At 38.0% G+C, this 20,305-nt stretch overlaps 2 protein-coding genes across 11 annotated transcripts in view; both read left to right on the top strand.

The window, feature by feature from the left end:
* The window catches only part of OVCH1 (ovochymase 1), an 88,672-nt gene extending 83,163 nt beyond the window's left edge, over positions 1-5,509 (top strand). For 9 of the 10 annotated variants that reach the window (XM_059935554.1, XM_059935556.1, XM_059935552.1 and 6 more), the window contains 3 exons: positions 2,910-3,008; positions 4,349-4,482; positions 5,160-5,509. In XM_059935554.1, coding sequence (XP_059791537.1) covers positions 2,910-3,008; positions 4,349-4,482; positions 5,160-5,324 — 398 coding nt within the window. In that variant the 3' untranslated portion in view covers positions 5,325-5,509. The remainder of the gene's footprint in view (positions 1-2,909; positions 3,009-4,348; positions 4,483-5,159) is intronic. The other variant, XM_059935553.1, reaches the window with a different exon arrangement.
* Positions 5,510-16,303: 10,794 nt separating this feature from the next.
* ERGIC2 (ERGIC and golgi 2) overlaps positions 16,304-20,305 on the top strand; it is a 35,816-nt gene continuing 31,814 nt past the window's right edge. Inside the window, exon 1 of the mRNA XM_059935549.1 lies at positions 16,304-16,380. The gene's annotated coding sequence lies outside the window, so the exon portion shown is untranslated. The remainder of the gene's footprint in view (positions 16,381-20,305) is intronic.

The following is a 20,305-nucleotide window of genomic DNA, read 5'->3' as shown; positions in this document are numbered from 1 at the left end:
TTTATGTCTTTTCGTTGCATCCATCCTACAAACCCCCAATCATGGTTCAGTCTACCATTTGCTATTTATTTATTTATTTGTTTGTTTGTTTATTTATTTATTTATGGCTGTGTTGGGTCTTCATTTCTGTGCGAGGGCTTTCTCTAGTTGCCACAAGCGGGGGCCACTCTTCATCGCGGTGCGCAGGCCTCTCACCATCGCGGCCTCTCTTGTTGCGGAGCACAGGCTCCAGACGCGCAGGCTCAGTAGTTGTGGCTCACGGGCCCAGTTGCTCCGCGGCATGTGGGATCTTCCCAGACCAGGGCTCAAACCCGTGTCCCCTGCATTGGCAGGCAGACTCTCAACCACTGCGCCACCAGGGAAGCCCCTACCATTTGCTTTTTATGCTTTTAAAACTGAGTCAGTGAGAGCATTTAGAACAGTGCTTCTTAACCTTGACTATGCATTATCATCCTCTGAGTTGCTTTAAAAACAAAACAAACAAAACTATCAGCCCAGATGCATTTTGGAACAGTTAATTACAATCTCAGGATTGGAGCTCTGACATCAGTATTTTTTCTCTTCATCATGCTTCTTAAATTTATTTTTAGTTAAACTTTCAATGCTGAGATAATTGTAGATTCACATGCAGTTATAGGGAATAATACAGAGAAACCAAAGTACTTTTTAACCTGGTTTTCACGAATGGTAACATCTTGCAGGATTTGACATTGATGCAGTTGAGATACAGAACACTTCTGTCACCATAAGGATCATTACTGTTGCCCCTTTAGAGCCACACCCGTTTCCTTCCTCCCCATTCCACCCTCCCCACCCAGACTTCTGTCCACCACAAATCTGTTCTGTTTCTATAATTTTGTCAATTCAAGAGTGTTACATAAATGGAATTATATAATATGTAACCTTTTGGGATTGACTTTTTTCGCTGGGCATAACATCCTGGAGCTTCATTTATGTGGTTGCATGTATGAGTAGTGCATTCCTTTTAATAGCTGAGTAGCGTTCACAATATGAATGTTCAACCACTCATAACGTTTAACCATTCATTTGTTGAAGAATATCTGGGTGGTTTCTAGCTTTTAGATGTTACAAATAAAGCTCCCACAAACATTCGTATAAAGGTTGTTTCCTTTTTTTTATTTAAATAATGCTGGATTGACTATCCTTATGTGTACATTTTTCCAGGTCTATGATTGCCTTAAGATAAATTTCTCAGAAGCAGAAATGCTGGATTTAGGGCATAACTGTTTTCAAGACTCTTGACATATTTCTAAGTTATAAACACAGCTGGATGTGGAGTACAAGTCAATACATCCCCCTCCTCCATCCTGCCAAATGATGCAATCTGGCAATATCTGTCAAGTTTTAAAGTGTGTGCCTTGTGGTCCAGCAACTCAGTTATCCAGGAATACTGGCACAAATGCACAGATGCATGATCTGGGAAACTTGATGCAGCTTATAAGGGAAAAAATTAAAAGTCTAAATGTTTGCCAATGGGATTTAATAAATCGAGGTACATTCATTATCTGAACACTATATGCTATTAAAAAGAATGATGTAGTAATGATGCCATGTAAATGGCATGATCATAATCTAGTAAATGAAGAATATCAGAATAAGAAAAATGGCTGATTAAAAAAATATGTTGTTAGTAGGAAAATGTTATTTAGCTCAAGGAAATTTGGGAGAAGATACAATAGAGCAATGATTATCTGTGAAGGCAGAATAACATAAGATTTGGCACACACGTAGAGAGATGAGTAGGAAAAGAATAGACAAGTTACAAACAGTTTTATTTAATTTTATTAAGAGATAGCAGTAAAAATAAAGAACATATCATTGAAATAAATGGCCTATGATAGCAGATATGCTGACGCATTTAAGTATGTAAAAATCTGGATGAAAATGAAGTTAAACAGCCTGGGAAAAAGGGAAAACAAACACAAGAGCACTGCATTCAGTGTGTGTGTGTGTGTGTGTGTGGCATATATACACACAGACACACAAACCCACAATATTTATATATACACAGATTTTGGTGATAAGAAAAAATGTAAATGTTTAAATGTATAATGTATCAATATATTTTATAATAACCTGTGAAGATAGAATTAGATATAAAAATACTTATTAGCTATAAAAATACTTTAACAGTTAAATTGCTACGTGTTTTTCCCCGTTCTTCATGTAACATAGTTGAAAAAAGAAGACAATTATAGGGACTTCCCTGGTGGTCCAGTGGTAAAGAATCCGCCTTACAATGCAGGGGATGCGGGTTCAATCCCTGGTCGGGGAACTAAGATCCCACATGCCGCAGGGCAACTAAGCCCGCGTGCCACAACTACTGAGCTTGCGTGCCTCAACTAGAGAGCCTGCGTGCCACAAACTACAGAGCCCATGCGCCCTGGAACCCGAGAAAACCCACATGCCACAACTAGAGAGAAGCCCGCACGCCACAACAAAGAGCCCGCGTGCTGCAACTAAGACCCGACACAGCCAAAAATAAATAAAATAAATAAATAAATAATAAAAATCTTTAAAAAAAAACAATTATATTCTTCTCCACTCTCATCTCAAATTCAACAAGGTGATGTCCTGAAGGCACATAGGCAAAAAGACAGATGCACTTTAAAAAATGGTTATGGATGAGAAGCCCCACATTTCAGTGTAGGGCATGTGTTTCTGTTTTCCTAGGAGGATATGGAAATACCTGGAGCAAAGTGGTAACATGTATATTGGGATGATCCCCTCTGAGTAAATAACAGGTGAAATCTTCTGGAAGACTTATTAAATTACAGGGTTAGAAAGGGTACTGTTAGGTCAAAGTAGGTATTTCTAGAGCCATCACTGAAGAGCAAACAGTATTGACAATGTTAATATGCATTTTTCTTTCTCATCCTTTTAATTAGGAAAGTTTGTATCTCCAATCTGTTTGCCAGGGAAAGATGATAAAATAAATTTACTTTCCAAATGTATGACTGCTGGATGGGGAATAACTGAACCTCATCGTGAGTATATTTTATTACCTCTTCTAAAATTAGAATGCAAACAAATATATGTGAAGTCTGAGTATACTGTTTACTCATTTTCAATTTTTCTGTATTTTTAATAGGAATGATAGTGGAAAAATTTTTTTCATAATGGACCTAAAGGTGACTGGTTGGGTTTTAGGCCATCATATTCATTAATACAAGTTCACTGATACTTTTAAAAACTGTGTTGGTAAATATCTAGTGATGTTATTAGCTAATAAATATTTGTGTGTTTCACTTATATGTATTTATTCTCAACTGCACTGTGAGTGCACACACTCACACACACATAATTGTTTTCACAACAGTGTAGATGTTGCTATTGTGAAAACCCATACTTGAAGATATATGAGCCTATTCTTAAAGCTGTGAGGCATTTTTCTGAAATGATAGGCTGGTATAAAAGGTAAATGGGTAGATATGATATCATTTATATGTGGACTCTAAAATATGACACAAATGAACTTATTTATGAAACAGAAACAGACTCACAGACATAGAGAACAGACTTGTGGTTGCCAAGGGGGAGGGGGGCAGGGGAGGGTTGGAGTGGGAGTTGGGATTAGCAGATGCAAACTATTATATGTAGAATGGATAGACAACAAGGTCCTGTTGTGTAGCACAGGGAACTATATTCAATATCCTGTAATAAACCATAATGGAAAAGAATATGAAAAAAATATACATATGTAATAACTGAATCACTCAACTATACTTCAATTAAAAAAAAAGGTAAATGGCTAGAAAGATTATGTGCAGATATTCTAGTCCATATAAAGATCAAACCCATGACTCTGGTCTCACATACACCCTATTTTGCAAATGAATTAACTACTTACAAATATCCAATAAACTAAAGAGTTATTTAGAATGCAATTTCAGTTGTCAGCTTCCAGTCAGTGTCAGCACTTAACCAGAATGTCTGCTCAGCAGAAGTCAAATCAAAAGAATGAGAATGTCGTGAAACCAATGAATTAAAGTATAGACTTAATATGTAAAAAATGAATTATATTGTTTGCTTTATCAACAACTGATTTGAGTGTAAACTTTGTCTTTTTTTCGGAAAGTGATATTTTTATATCTTCTGAGGACTAAAGACAAAAGAACCCACATAAAATGTTTTTCATTGTTTCTGTTGTATAAGCCACTGTGAAGTGATTATATTAGGTTTTTAGAAGTCACCTAACAGCATCACTATAGCGCTGAGAGGGGAGAATGGGTGGGATTTAACCCTTGGAGTCTGTGTATATATAAGGCTATTTTTGTTTTATCCTTTAATATCATTTGCCTATGTGTTTTTATTCCTTTTCTACTAGAAGATGAATTTCCTAAAACGGTGCAGCAGGCAAAGGTACCACTGATTAGTAGTACATCTTGTCGAAGCTACTGGGGACTGGATATTAAAAACACCAATATATGCGGAGGGGCTGCAGGATCATCCTCCTGTATGGTAATGAAGGCCTGCATTGAGGAGGGCAGGAGTTTTCTTCTCAGTGTGTCTCATGAATGGGTGTTTGCTGACCATAAAAAGGTATAAATGTATGGTAGTTTTAAAATGAAAAGTGAGAGGAGTAAGTACATTGCTAAATTGATGTACTGTGATTGCTAATTTGATATTTTTGTGGATTCTATTCTCAAAAGGAATTACTTGTTCAATTGCTAGGTTGAACTATGTGAAACTGATAACTTTCAACTGTTTTTGATCCACAAAAAAATGATTTCTTGTGGTTCAACTTCATAGCTGAATTGGGTAGCTCAAACTACTTACTTCCAGTAGCACTGAAAATATAAAGATGCTTTCACGTAACTCAAAACCATCATTTAGTCATTTATATTTATTAGATGCTTGAAACTTTCTGCATGGCACAGTCTATTGTCAGCACAAAATGAATTTATGCTAAATGTTTCTTTCAGCCTCGCCTTGAAAATATAGATTTTGATCTGATTCAGAGATCTGTAACATCAGCCAACAACTTCAGTGGTTGTAGTTCCCTATGCTGTTATGAGCAGAAATCAGAGATGAGAGAGTGACTTACACACTGTCGGATCATCCCCTGCAGTTGGGGGTTAGTGTCAGCCATGAATCATGCAGCCAGGAGAATGAACTTCTCTTTTTGCTGGTTGCAGGGAGATTCTGGAGGACCACTGCAGTGTGCCCAGGATGGGCAGTACAAGCTCATCGGTATTGTGAGCTGGGGCAGCAGTAACTGCCATCCTGCCGCACCAACGGTCTTCACCAGAATTTCTGCTTATAGAGACTGGATCACATCTGTCACTGGAGGAGAAGCATGATCACTGGAAGAGCAGCATGGTGGAACTGTGTTCCTAAGTGGGAAAGGAAATACATGACTGCCTACCTGAAAAATATGTCTCTTGTCATTGCTAAAAAACTCAATGTCACTTCCCCCAACCCTTGTCATTGAGGAGCTTGGATTTGGTGTGTACATACATTCAATATTAAACATCGGTCACAGAAAGCTAATGTTGGTTCATGCCTCCTGGGAACTTACAATCTTAAATGTCATTAATTTCATGTCTAGTGTACCATGTACTATATGTCAAATTTGAATACCATCATATATACTTTTACTATTTTTTTTAATTTAGTTAACATTGGAAGATATGAAGGGAGATGTTATTCACTCCATATAGTTCTTTTTTTTTATTTTAAAGATTCTTTTTTTTTAAGCTTTTTAAAAAAAATTATTTACTTTATTTACTTATTTTTGGCTGCACTGGGTCTTTGTTGCTGTGCGTGGGCTTTCTCTAGTTGCGGCGAGTGGGGGCTACTCTTCGTTGTGGTGCGTGGGCTTCTCATTGCGGTGGCTTCTCTTGTTGAGGAGCACAGGCTCTAGGCACACAGGCTTCAGTAGTTGTGGCACGTGGCTCAGTAGTTGTGGCTCACGGGCTCTAGAGCACAGGCTCAGTAGTTGTGGCGCATGGGCTTAGTTGCTCCACGGCATGTGGGATCTTCCCGGACCAGGACTCGAACTGATGTCCCCTGCATTGGCAGGCAGATTCTTTTTTTTTTTTAACATCTTTATTGGAGTATAATTGCTTTACAATGGTGTGTTAGTTTCTGCTTTATAACAAAGTGAATCAGCTATACATATACATATATCCCCATATCTCTTCCCTCTTGCGTCTCCCTCCCTCCCACCCTCCCTATCCTACCCCTCTAGGTGGTCACAAAGCACCGAGCTGATCTCCCTGTGCTATGCGGCTGCTTCCCACTAGCTATCGGTTTTACATTTGGTAGTGTATATATGTCCATGCCACTCTCTCACTTTGTCCCAGCTTACCCTTCCCCCTCCCCGTGTCCTCAAGTCCATTCTCTAGTAGGTCTGTGTCTTTATTCCTGTCCTGCCCCTAGGTTCTTCTGACCATTTTTTTTTTTTTTTTTTTTTTTTTAGATTCCATATATATGTGTTAGCATACAGTATTTGTTTTTCTCTTTCTGACTTACTTCACTCTGTATGACAGACTCTAGGTCCATCCACCTCACTACAAATAACTCAATTTCGTTTCTTTTTATGGCTGAGTAATATTCCATTGTATATATGTGCCACATCTTTATCCATTCATCTGTCGATGGACAGGTTGCTTCCATGTCCTGGCTATTGTAAACAGAGCTGCAGTGAACATTGTGGTACATGACTCTTTTTGAATCATGGTTTTCTAAGGGTATATGTCCAGTAGTGGGATTGCTGGGTCGTATGGTAGTTCTATTTTTGGTTTTTTAAGGAACCTCCATACTGTTCTCCATAGTGGCTGTATCAATTTACATTCCCACCAACAGTGCAAGAGGGTTCCCTTTTCTCCACGCCCTCTCTAGCATTTATTGTTCGTAGATTTTTTGATGACGGCCATTCTGACTGGTGTGAGATGATATCTCATTGTAGTTTTGATTTGCATTTCTCTATTGATTAATGATGTTGAGCATTCTTTCATATGTTTGCTGGCAATCTGTATATCTTCTTTGGAGAAATGTCTATTTAGGTCTTCTGCCCATTTTTGGATTGGGTTGTTTGTTTTTTTGATATTGAGCTGGCAGGCGGATTCTTAACCACTGCGCCACCAGGGAAGCCCTCACTCCATATAATTCTTAATTTTACTCACATAGAACAGTGCCCTACGCGCAGTTATACAGGAATGGTCCCTGTAAGTTTCACAATTTCAGTGAGCAATTGACATTTAAGAAATTATTTATCAGGCTTATCATTTGATTTTTAAATTTTTAGATAAAATCTTAGGATATTTCACTTGTTTACAAAACATTTATCTGAACTTCAGCTGACCAAGACCCTCATCTCCCTAGGCTTAGCCAAAAACTAAGGAAGGCCCCTGAGCCTGGATACTTAATGCCAAAGCCCATCACAGAGATATATAATATAGAATAAGAAAGAGTCTGAAGCAACTATTTTTTCTTACTTTCCACCAAAATTTATCATTTGCTTTCCAGAATTACAGCATTCAAAAAAGGAGGATAGTTTAACTTTTTAGGTAAGCACAATATAACCTAATCAAAGAACAACTCATAAAGAAATAAGCAAAAAATAAATACTTTTTTCTTTCTTTCTCTGATCTCCCTTTCTCTCACCCCCTTGTCCCTACCTCTCTCTTCTTCTCTTTCTGTCTCTCTTCTCTTTTGCAAATGCTATAAAGGGAAAATATTTTGAATTTCCCAGTATTTACTAAAAACCTCTTACATGAATATTGGTCTAAACTGCTTTAATTAATTTAAATTATACTCTTTGATAGGGACTCAGTAAATTGAAAGATGAGATTTACAATAAGGATTCTCTAATTCTTATGTTAATTTGTTTGTACCATGTTTACTTTGTCTCATTGAATTTCTCTCATCTTTTCAATCAGATGACATTAAGGGGGGTTAAAGATGGGCTGTATTAAAATGTCAGGCCTGTCTAAAGCTTTCTTCTTCACAGTATGATCTGAAGGTGGTTAATTTTGGTACTGGCACAATCTCTGACCTCCTGGGACAGTGATCTGGTGGTGATGCTTGAGGGCTCTGTCAGCAAAGGACGAGGGGTTAGCATTCCATGTACTACCTAAGGAAGCTGCCTGACTTTCATACGAGGGTCAGAGACTGGTGCTCTGTTTTCAGCTTCAGTTGGCAGTAATTTTCAAATTGTTCTGTATTTAATCTTTTCTCTATTGAATAGAACTGTGTTAGACTATTTTACTATGTTAGACTGTTTTACTTGCCCTTTCTCTAGCTGAAAGCCAATTTAACTCAGGAGGGACATATGCTTTATTTCTTACTTTGACTGTTTCTTCTTCCCAAGAACTCTTTTTTATTCTTTCATTTCAACGTCAAGTTCTATGTGGATTAGGTTACAATCAATTTTGTAAATTGATATAGTCTCTAAGGGTTACATAGCCAAATTTAAAAAAATTAGAGACCTAATAACCTAAGTTTTCACTCATGTGTGTATTTAAAAATGTCCTCCTTGAGCACCTACTGTGCGGCAAGTAGGGGCACCTTGAAAAAGGAAGTTTCCCTTATCTTTAGCATCTCATTCTAGTGGAGAAGAACAATATACAAAGATAATTCCAATTCCACATGCCATGGGAGCTGCCAGTCTAGGAGGGAACAACCAACATTTTCTGCAAGGATGGATGGAGGTTTTGCAGGAGAAGTAATATTTGAGCTGAGTTTTAAAGCTCAGGTATTAGTTGATTTGATTTTTGTTTTATGTTTTAATGTTTTATACACCAATATCTTATGTTAAAGAAATCTGTATCAAGCTGTTTTCCTATTAACAATTACACGGGGGCTTCCCTGGTGGCGCAGTGGTTGAGAATCTGCCTGCCAATGCAGGGGACACGGGTTCGAGCCCTGGTCTGGGAAGATCCCACATGCCACGGAGCAACTGGGCCCGTGAGCCACAATTACTGAGCCTGTGCGTCTGGAGCCTGTGCTCCGCAACAAGAGAGGCCGCGACGGTGAGAGGCCCGCGCACCGCGATGAAGAGTGGTCCCCACTTGCCGCAACTAGAGAAAACCCTCGCACAGAAATGAAGACCCAGCACAGCCATAAATAAATAAATAAATAAATAAATAAATAAATAAATAAAGAACGTGAATTTCTTAAAAAAAAAAAAACAAAAAACAATTACACATACTCTGAATCTCTCCTGTCATTTGGAGTGTTGGAACATTTTGTTGTTCATTCTTAAGCCATAAATTGCATTACTTCATTTTCTCTAACCCTCCGTCTTTTTTTTTTTTTTTTAATATTTATTTACTTATTTGGCTGTGCTGGGTCTTAGTTGCGTGGCATGTGGGATCTAGTTCCCTGACCAGGGATTGAACCCAGGCCCCCGGCATTGGGAGCGCTGAGTCTTAACCACTAGGGCACCAGGGAAGTCCAAGGGGTAATTTTTTTAACTCCTTACATGATGCTAATGTGCAGTCAGGTTTGGGAACAGTGTCCTAGGAAAGTGATGCAACCATGACCACTAAACATGTACAGGAAAGTTTATAGAAACGTGAATATCAGCAAAAGCCGGAATTCCAAATGTCCACTAGGGAAGCATGGATAATCAAAATCTATATAGTATACTCACACAGCAGTAAAATATATGACATTCCACAGGCTCTTTAGGTGAATCTTAAAAGCAATGCAGAGTTTAAAAAGCAAATTTCAGAAGAGTAGGTACCCTATAAAGCTCAGAAACAGGCAAAATTAAATTGCTTAGGCTTCATATATGGTTGAAAAAAATGCCAGGGAAAATAACCCACCATTCAGAGCAGTGGGCGGGGGGTGTGGGGATAGGATGAGGAACCACACACAAGTGGTATTAATAATTTTCTAGTTAAGTTGGGTGGCGGTTTTACAGATGTTTACGATCTTGCTCCATAACTTACATATACTTCTGTGTATACTGAATACTACACAGTATAAGTATACTTACAGACCTTTTAAATAATACTAGCCCTCAGCATAGAACCTATTCTTCTCTCCAGGTAATTAGAGTTCCACACTCATTCGGAGCATTATACCCTTGCATTTTCGGCAGTTCCCTTTGCCTAGAAAGCACAAATTGTCACTGACACTTGCATTCCCTGATGTCGCTATTTAACTTTGCTTAGTTAACACTGGCAATTACATTTTCTACCATCTATTCTCTTCCAGGGGAAAAGGGTTTAAAATTTGTTTATCTCCTAGGTGCCAGATATTACTTGACATTTCCATTTAGGTCATTTAATCATTAAAGCTAATCTTATGAAAATGTTTTGAATGTAATATTAATAACCCCTGGGAATAGGGATTAAGTGTTGGTTCTGAAACCAGACTTCTTGGGTTCAAATCCCGTCTTCATCGTCAACTAGTGTTATGACTTTGGGCAAGTTAATCTCCTTATACTTCCACTTTCTCATCTATAAAGTGGATGTAATAAAAAAACCTGTTCATAGAGATATCCTATAGTTAAAGGAGTTTATAAATTCAAACCACTTTAAAAAAGTGGCTGGCACCTAGTAAACTTTCAATTCATGTTAGTTATTATTTTGTGCATTTTTCTAAAATAAAGTTTTAAGAGGATTTCCCCCCCAACCTGACCTTGGATCCTTTAAAAAATATTTGAAGAAAAGAGAATAGTTAAAAAATTGTTACAAAAATGGATGAACCTCAAAATCATTATGCTAATTGAAAGAAGCCAGTTGCAACAGACTACATGTTACGATTCCACTTACATGGAATGTAGACAAATTTATAGAGGGAAAGCAGAACAGTGGTTCCCTAAGGTAATGGGTAAGTGCAAGAAATAACAAAATGGGCGTGATGGAAATGTTCTAAAATTAGATTATGGTGATGGTTGCACAACTGCATAAATTTACTAAAATCATGGAATTGTACACTTACAAAATTTTTTTTAAGGAACAGTTTCAGAATTTTTACTTTAACAGCACTTTTATCAGGATGGGTAAAATCTGATTAAACTCTCATGTTTGAATGTAGTCAAAATCCAGCAATACACTGTTATGTGTGGAAGGCAGAGGCTATGTCATATGTTACTTGGGGAGAGGTTGATTTTATTAAGCCTTGCTGTTCAAGAATACAGATAGCTTTCTAATTTTTCTGTTCTTTTTTATGTCTCCATTTTTTTTTTCAAAAATTCTCTTCATAATTTCCCTAAGGATTTAATTGGGGAATGACAATCCCATTAGGCTACCTTAGTAGCTTTCCATGTGCCGACTTCTTTACATATATTAATTTAATTCTGAGCACAATTGTATCAGAAAGGCATTCTCTTTCCCATTTTACCAATGAGGAGATTGAAGCTAGGGAGGTTGACTTGTTTTACATCACACATCTGGTTTCAGAGCAAAATTAACACACAGATTTTTCTGATTACAGACTTTAATTACTATATCACATGGCTGATGGGTGTTTTCAGAAGATAATGTAGGCAAGATTGTGGAGTTTGGACTGGGGAGATGATAAGACTGGGAGCATGGAGAGATTGGAATTGGGCTGGCTTCATTCACACACTTGAACATGAGAAGGAAAATAAAATGGAGAGAGGTAAAAAGAAGACTTACATGTAATAAGGGAGGTTCAGTTTTCAGAGAGCTCAAAAATAGTATAAATTTCCTTGAATCCACCAGGAATTACTTGCCAGCTGCTGGTTAAAAAGACTTTACTACAGTAGTTTGAAGGAATTAGGATTTTTATTCTCTTACCTAAATGAAGTCAGGCAGCTGATAGGCAGCTCTACAAAGTTAGAGGGCCTGCAGCTTTTCCTGTCTTCCTCCTCCACCATCCTCAATGTATCGATTCAATCCTCAAGTCATAAAATTGCTGCAGGGCTCAGGTCATTGCAGTCACATTCCAAGATGGGAAATGAGGGAGGGCAAGGAGAAAAGGGGATAAATGGCTTTCATAAAAGCCCTACTCCGTGACTTTTACTTACATATCTACCTGCCAAGCCTGGGAATATAGTTCTTCACTTGGGTTTACTGTCCAGGATTCTTATACTAAAGAAGGAGAGAAGAGTATTTACATGGCAACCAGAAGTCTCTCCCACATCCCTAATTATAATACTTTGCATTAATTTTACTTTTATCACCTTTTCTAGGAATAAATGCAAAAGAAACTGTGTCAATTAAAAAGTGATACTGTGGTTGTATAAAGCAAAAATTATAATTCTTTACTTCACTGCTATCCTTTTCCCATTTCCTCTAGTTATCATTTGTAATAGTCCAGGACATCTCATAACAATAATAGGAGTTTCAGAAGGAGAAAACAGAGAGAATGGAGGTGAGAAATTAATCAAGGAAACAAATCAAGAAAACTTCCTAGAACTTAAGGGTATGTGTTGTCAGGTGGAAAGAATGCACTGGTGCCCAGCACAAGAGTGAAGACGGACCCAGGTCACAGATGTCACTGTGATGCTTAAAGGCACTGGGGACAAGAAAATTACATAAGATTCCAGAGAAAAACAGGTCTGATACAATGGGTCAAGAATCTGAGTGGCTTTAGACTTCTCATCAGGAATATTTAAATGCACAAAGGTGCTTTGCCATGTGGACCTCTCCACTGGGCTTCTTGAGTGGGCTGATGACAGAACAGCTGCATTTCCCCAAAGGATGATCCAAGAGAGAGCAAGGGGGAGCTGCACTGTCCTTTATGGCCTTTGCTAGCACCCTTTAAACTTTATAATAATTGTTTTTTTAATTCATCCTTGACAAATCATATAGTTCAACTGAATCAAGCCTATTTGCTTGGTGTATAGACCAAAAAAAAAAAAGCAAAAGAAGTACTAATTTCCCAGCCTCATTTTTTCCACCTTTTGCCTCCAAATGAAAGACTCTAATGGGTTCCTGTGGGTTCCTTCAGCGTGGACTTGGCTTAGGATAGACATGATGTTAATGGCGTCTCCTACCTCGGACTCAGCAATCCCCATCTCTGTTATGATGGGGGTGCCAAAGAGGATTGATCACTGTGCTATAGAGCATCACCCTTATAGACGGATGTGATACCAAAGCAGCAGCCTCAATCTGTGTCAAGGACTCAGATCTTTAATGAGGTTCCCCCAACCTAACTACCCTCCATGAGAGGAAAAATCAACTTCTGACCAAGTTTACTCATGCAAAGACTGGTTCATGGGAAGGTGGAGGGCAGGGGGGAACAGGTCTGACTGGCTTCTTTCCTTCTAAAACCCAGACAGGGAGGAGGGGGACCTCACTATTGTTGGTTCAAGTATCCTTTACTTAGAAAAACAAGTTTAATACATAAGAGTATTTGTCAGGTTAGGTCCTGTTGAACAGTAAGATATACAAATGTATTCACAATTTTTAGTCAAAGCATCTGAACTCTGACCATATATTATTTACATATTTAGCTGCTTCTATATTTTTTACATGATAGGAAAATCAACTTATGGACATATCTCATATATGGGATGGAAATTATTTGACCTTTTTAGCTCAACATCAATGGTATATAATCATATCAGAAAATGGAAAAATGTCTCTGCTGTGCTCAGTTGAAAGTTGATTTTCTTTCTGTCATATCATCCTGGGTTTTTTTCCTTTCTAATTACGATAGTTTGTCACATACATAAAAATCACACAGTCTGGTGTATAGCATGAAACTGGAAATAGTCTTAATGAAGGAAATTGATTGGTCATTGGGATTGGTAGCTAGTGACTGAATCTGAGGTTAGTGGTGCCATTGACTTTTGTAGATACAGTGCAGAAGAAATAGATTTGGGGTAAATTATAAAATCCACTTGGGATATATTGAATTTGAGGTGTTTCTGGGGCATTCATATAGCAAAAAGTATTAACTTACCTTAATTTTGTTGCTTACTTGCTAAAACTTTTATGCAAACTACAGAGAACTAAAAAAACAAACAAACAAACAAAAATCAGCATGAAAACACCTTTTGATCATTTGCACAAAATACAGGTTGTTTAGCACCAGTTGTTAATTCCCAGTCTAACACCTATCTCCCAGTTCTCTTCTGTGGGCAATGTTACCAAACCAGGTTCGTTTTACCTAGCGCACAGCAAGCCCAAATGCTGAGATGCTGAGGTCTGCAGCAAAGGCAGGGTTTTTCCACACAGCAGCCAAGTGAGGGGGCTGGAGGGCAAATCTCAAATTTGCCTCCCTGAAGGCAAGGGGCTCTGGGTATTTCTGGAATAAAGAAGGAGGGCGGTCTCAGTGGGGGAGCATGGAGAAGGGTGATGGGAAAAAGGTGAGGTAACAGTCATTCTGTGCAGGCCTAACTAAGCTATGGGCCACTGCGCCTTCAGAAGGTCACCAAGTGGATACTCCACATGCCCAGTTGAAGGGTTGGTGGTCCCATCCAGCCTTAATCAGCTCAGCTTGAGCTAGACACAGATGACCCCAAGTTCCTTGAAAATAACTCGGGCAAACATCTTATTGTTTAGGCTATGTGCTGCTTGGAGGACAAGCAAGTCTTAAAATGACCTTGATTAGTGAAGGCAGATGAAACGGATTTGACTAATCATTACCCACAGTTTCAGTAATACATAATACAATGGACATCTTTTTTTTCCTTGGAAGCAAACTGTTTTCCAGATATAACTCCACCAATAACATAGGATTAAGTACTCGCCCCTCTTTCAAGTTAAGCAAGGTTTCAATCTTCAGGAGGAAATTTAGTCTTCACTGAGTATTTTAGAAGATGGTGAGCTGCTTTTTAAATAAGCAGGATCAAATTAGTCAGTTTTGTTTCACTGGGACATCCAACCCTTATGGGATAGTTGTTACCCTGAAAGTAGACTACTCTAGAGACCAGGCATCAGGTGTAACTAAGTGAACAACAACCAGCTTCCAGCCACACAAGACCTCAAACAATCAGACCTACAAAGGAAGGGCTGATGGTGCATTTGTGGCTAAGATAAAGAAGCACTTTAGATATGTATTAACTCATTTAGTCCTTATAACAATCTTTGAGACATTATAGTACAATTTTATAGATGAAGAAAAGAGGACAAAAAAATGAAATAATGTGCCCAAGGTCACATGCTAGTAAGTGATTGAACTGGAATTTTAACTCAGGAAATCCTAGCTACAGTGTCTATGATCTTAGACATCACATTATGCTTCTTCTTAAATATGTGAAGGAGGCAGAAACTTTATATCAGTTTAGAGTTGGTTTAAAGTTTCTGGACTAATCCTGAAATGAAAGTCTGGAAATGAAATTGCATCAGTGGAAACTCTTTATCTGCCCTTATTTTCTAGGATAGTTTAAATTTAGTAAAATTTCATATTTCGATAAATGTTAATTCAATAAACAAAATGATGACTGCTCCTTTGAAAGGCAGTTTAGTCTTGTGGTCAAGATTTCTCTGCCTCTCCCAGCTATCTGACTTTGGGTAAATCACTTAACTGCCACTTGACTCAATTTCCTTATCTATTAAATGGGTAAATAATGTTATTATCGTACACAGTTGTAAAAGATTGAACGAGATGAGGAAAGTAAAGCATATACATATTGCTTACTGGGGAAAAAAAGCAGTGCTTACCCTTTAAGAATTAGTCATTATTACGCTTTTGTTAGAATTTTTGGTCAATAAATCATAAAATTAAAAATCTCAATGTTTGGAAAATCTGGTAACACATGGGCTTGCTCTTGAGCCCTTTTTTTCCCAAAGTTCCCTCTGTTATCTCTTATAATATGAAGTGTTAGGGAAAAAAGGTGAATGAAGTATTAATTTTCTTTCTCAACAAATATTTGAGTGCATAGAGAAGTATTTGTGGTATAAGAATGAGGAAGACAGATGTAATTTCTTACGGAGCTTACCATCTAGAAGACAAGAAAAACATTTAACAAATAATTAAAAGCGTTACCTGTGCCTGGAAAAGAAAGTTTAAACGTTCTTGACAGAAGAAAATAAAGGGGCACAAAACATGGTGCAGAGATTGGAAGAGTAATACGGATAGGGCTGCAAATGTTAATTCCTGCGCCCAAGTATCTCATTCCTAACGAAGTACTATTATAGGATTTGAGATTCTTTCTGTGGTCTCTAAGTATCCGTTGGTAGGTAACAAATTTCTCCTTGGAGAAGTTAATTCCTTGCTAGCCACGTGATCACAACTGAAATAAGTTTAAACCGCGATTCTGTTTAGCCACGCCCCTTTAACTTGGCTCACACCTCTTGATTCACAAAGCACTTCGTCAGCGAAAGGAATATCGCGAGAACTCTACACCGTTCCCCCCCCCCCCAACCCCGCTGACGTTTTTAACGGTGGTAGTTGCTTTTGTTCTCGCGATATTTCCGGGTAAACGGGAGCCCGGGCGACCGGGCTTCTGTGAAACATGGCGGTCGGCTGGGACCGTAGCACAAGGTAAAATACTGAAACCTCGCTGGGTGCTGTTTTCTCGTTTGTTCCAGGGCTGTTCAGGGCATGAATGTGGTTAAAGGGGTGAGAGCCCGTCATAGCGTTGGCTCCCTGTCTTAATTCCTCTCTTCCGGAGAGCGGGCCGGACCGGGGAGCCGGTCTACCTACCTTCCCCCGGGGTCGTTACTGGCATGGACCCTGGGCAGCGCTGCGCCTGGAAACTCCCCTTTTCCTGGTCCAGTGTCTCTCCGCTGTCTTCCAACTTGAAGGAGTTTAGCTGCGTTCCCATAGCTGCTGACCCTGGCCCATTGCTTCTCACAGTGCCCCGTGCCCCGGTGGCTCCTCCCGTCCGCAGGGGCGGAGGGTCCCGCGTTGTGAAGACCAGCCTGATCGTGTCCTGATCCTCCCGGGTGTCTGGCTCCCATCCCCATTCAGATACCAAATTCTTCGCAGCAAGTTGCGCTCTCTAAGAAAGACCGAGATCTTGGCCTCGCCTCGGGAGGTTCGCACGCCGCTTAGGAAATTGAGAAAGGGGCAGGGCAGGGTGAGATGCTGTAGAAGAGACAGGTCCGAGTGTCACTACTTTTCTGAAACCCTCGGAGAATTAAGAAGCCCTTGTTAGATAACGTGTCAGGTCGTGGTAGAGAATAGCCTTGGGTATTGGTAGTATATAGAATTAATAGGTCATTGTTTGAGAAAACACGTTCTAGTAACTTTTATATTTAGGATTTAGTGCCCTCGAGACAACGCAAAATTACAAAATATCGGTTAAAATGATGCAAGACTGGCTTTCAGAATCAGTTAAAGATGAAGATACAGAAGCAGATAAAGATACAATTAAAAACGGGATTTATTTATTTGTTTGCAGTTGTACTTAGGTATTTCATTGAACTCTAGTGTACAGCCATTATAAAGAAATGAATTAGGCTTGTTCACTGAAGAATTCAGGACTTATATTTGTGTACTTAATTTGTTTATTGCTATCTCCAAAGTGATGCAATTATTCCAGTTCTCTTAGAGGAAAAACATGAAAAAAAGAAATTTCATGGTTTTCTTCGGGGGGAGAACGTGGGGCGGAATTTCTTTCTTTTTGATGATGAACTTCAGTCACAACTGACTGCTGTAATTGTTTGAGGGTACAAATCATAAACATATATCAATCTTGAAAGTCTCAGAGGAAATCAGTACTAGTCTGGAACAACAGCAACAAAAAAGAATTAGAAAAAATGATAAATTTCTTTGAGGATTAGTCATTTAATTGGAAGAAATAGTGAAACATTTTTAATAGAAGTTACTTTTTAGGCAGTCTGTGCGTGCTCCAAATCCTATTCAACAGTTTTTCTATATTTATTCTGATTCTGCCTCTTAATGTCATGATGGGTAAATTAACCTCTTTCTGTCTTAGTTTCCTTATCTATAAAATGGGAATAATAATAATAATACATAACTCAGAAAGTGAGTGGTGATGATCAAGTGAGCTAAAACATACAAAGCACCTAGAACAATGCCTGACATACAGTTAACTTTCATTAAATGTTAGCTCTTGTTATTTTTAAATTTTTGTTTTCTAACTTCTATACCTACTCACAAAATGTTGCCTTTGTTCTTAGTCAAAATATAGACTGAAGAAGACGCTTTTATAAGTAATTTCTTTGATTCCAAAATTGATTAAACTCTTCAGTCTATATGGTTAAAATGTCCTTAAACTCCATCTTCCAATTGCTTGCTTTCTTGAGCCGTTATCCTCTCTTAATTACTAAGGTACACATTCCTCCTTCTACTACTCCATGCAGTCTTACTTCAATCTAGGTCAGTTCTAGGTCATTTCTGCCCTAGGTGCCTTGTTAACCCATTCTCCTTGCTTTTGGGGACCTTCGTTCTGTTGTCAATATATTTCATGTGTCTCTGACCTTTTCCTCACACTTTCCTTACTTGTTTAATTCAATTAATTTAATTCAGTTTTGTATGCTTTTATTGAGTAGTAACTGTAGTCAAACCATTCTTTGAGGAGGATGATGTTTGTCTTTGCTTCATCTCGCTACTAGGTACTTCCAAATTGTTGTGTTGCCATCACTCTATAGTCTCTTCTTTTAACTTTCATTCTATCCATTTATATAATCCTCAGTCTATTCATGTTATTATCACCTAACTTCAGATACTTTCCCACCTTCCTGAAGACTTTAACATAAACCTCAAATATCCTACAAGTCTTTGCATTTCTTTTGAGAATTAGAAACAGATATTTATCAAATGACTCATTTTTATCTTGATTAAAAACTGTGAGGTAACCATTATGTCTACGTCCCTCCTTTTAAAACAAAATTATAAAAGAGAATTCTGAGAAGTTGAGGATCTATTCAAATTTGTCACATAGCTGGTAAGTGCCTAGAAGTACCCCTAGTGTTTTTGATCACAGAAAACTCACATTTATACCATCTTACTTGGCTTCCAAGTAAACCTTTTTTTTTTTAATCACTTGGAAGTTTATTAGATTTGTTTGAATTATGTTAGTGTAAATAATTTTAAAAACAAAATTTAACTCTGTTGTAAAAAGTTTTAAAGTAAAAAGAATGAGTACTTTTTTGATATCTGTGTTTGTAAAGTGAAACTAAGTTATCTTTCATAAAATTTATTGTATTATAATGCAATATTGTCAAGTAGTTTAAAATTACATATAAGTCCTGGTTTTGCTTTTCGTTTCTGAAGTTCAGTGATAGCCTGGGTAATATTTGTTCCATCTCCTTTCTCATTGTTATTAATGGCTTGTGTTAGTTTCATAGGACTGCCATAACAAATTACCAACTGGATGGCTTTAAAAAATAGAAATTTGTTCTCTTACAGTTCGGGAGGCTACCAGACTGAAATCAGGGTGTCAGCAGGGCCATACTCCCTCTGACAGCTCTAGGAAAGAAACCTTCCTTGTCTCTTCTAGCATCTGGGCAATCCTTGGCTCCTTGGCTTGTAGATACATCACTCTAATCTCTGCCTGTCTTCACATGGCATTCTCCCCTGTGTGTCTGTGTATCCTCACGTGGCCTTGTTATAAGGGCACCAATCATTGGATTTTGGGCCACCTTAATGCAGTATGGTCTCTTAACTAATTACATCCTTAAAAACCCAAGTATTTCCAAATAAGACCCATTCACAGATACCAGGGGTTAGGACTTAAATGTATCCTTTTGGGAGACATAGTTCAACTCACAACAATGGCCATGTGTATTAACCAATTAAATATTTCTCATATTGTTAAATATCATTAAAAATAGAAGTTAGCTCATAAAGTGTGGGTAGCAGAAGATAAATTGTGTCTCCATTTTTGTTTGAAGAAGTAATTAAACTTAATTGAGCAGACCATAAAAGTGTCATGAATTCTATATTTTAATCTTGGCAAAGCATCTGATAGTTTCATTATATTCACGTGGACACAGATGATGAAATACTAGCTGTATGACATTACTTAGATTGAGTGTTGATAATGTGTCTCTGTGTTCCATCATGAAAGGTGGTTTCTTATTTCTTATGCAGTTTTTCAAAGCATTGTCTTAGTTTTTATCAGTGACTTCCTGGAATTTGCTTGTTTTATTTTTTAGTATACACAACAGTTCAGGAGAGAAATTGAAGCTATGGTACTGGACTGGAGATTGTCAAAGTATGAAGAGCAACACCAACCAATGGGCAAAGGAATCTAGCATAATGGCTCCCAAATTTTGTTAACCAGTACAAAAAAATGTATAGAAAAAATCAGGGAAAGGGGCTGGACTTAAGGACTGATATAGAATTGCAGTTTTTAATTTTATTAAAGGAGGATATCCAAAAACAAAACAAACAAAAAACTTTCTATCTACTTTTATCACTTCATAAAAGAAAGGACATTCGACACATTAAAAAAAAGGAAGGAAGTAGTCTCAGAATACAAGACAGATTTTTAAAC

This window comes from Balaenoptera ricei, chromosome 10 (genome assembly GCF_028023285.1).
Source record: "Balaenoptera ricei isolate mBalRic1 chromosome 10, mBalRic1.hap2, whole genome shotgun sequence".
Lineage (NCBI taxonomy): Eukaryota > Metazoa > Chordata > Mammalia > Artiodactyla > Balaenopteridae > Balaenoptera > Balaenoptera ricei.
The sequence above is the reverse complement of the archived record's forward strand: the minus strand, read 5'-3'. Positions and strand labels throughout refer to the sequence as shown.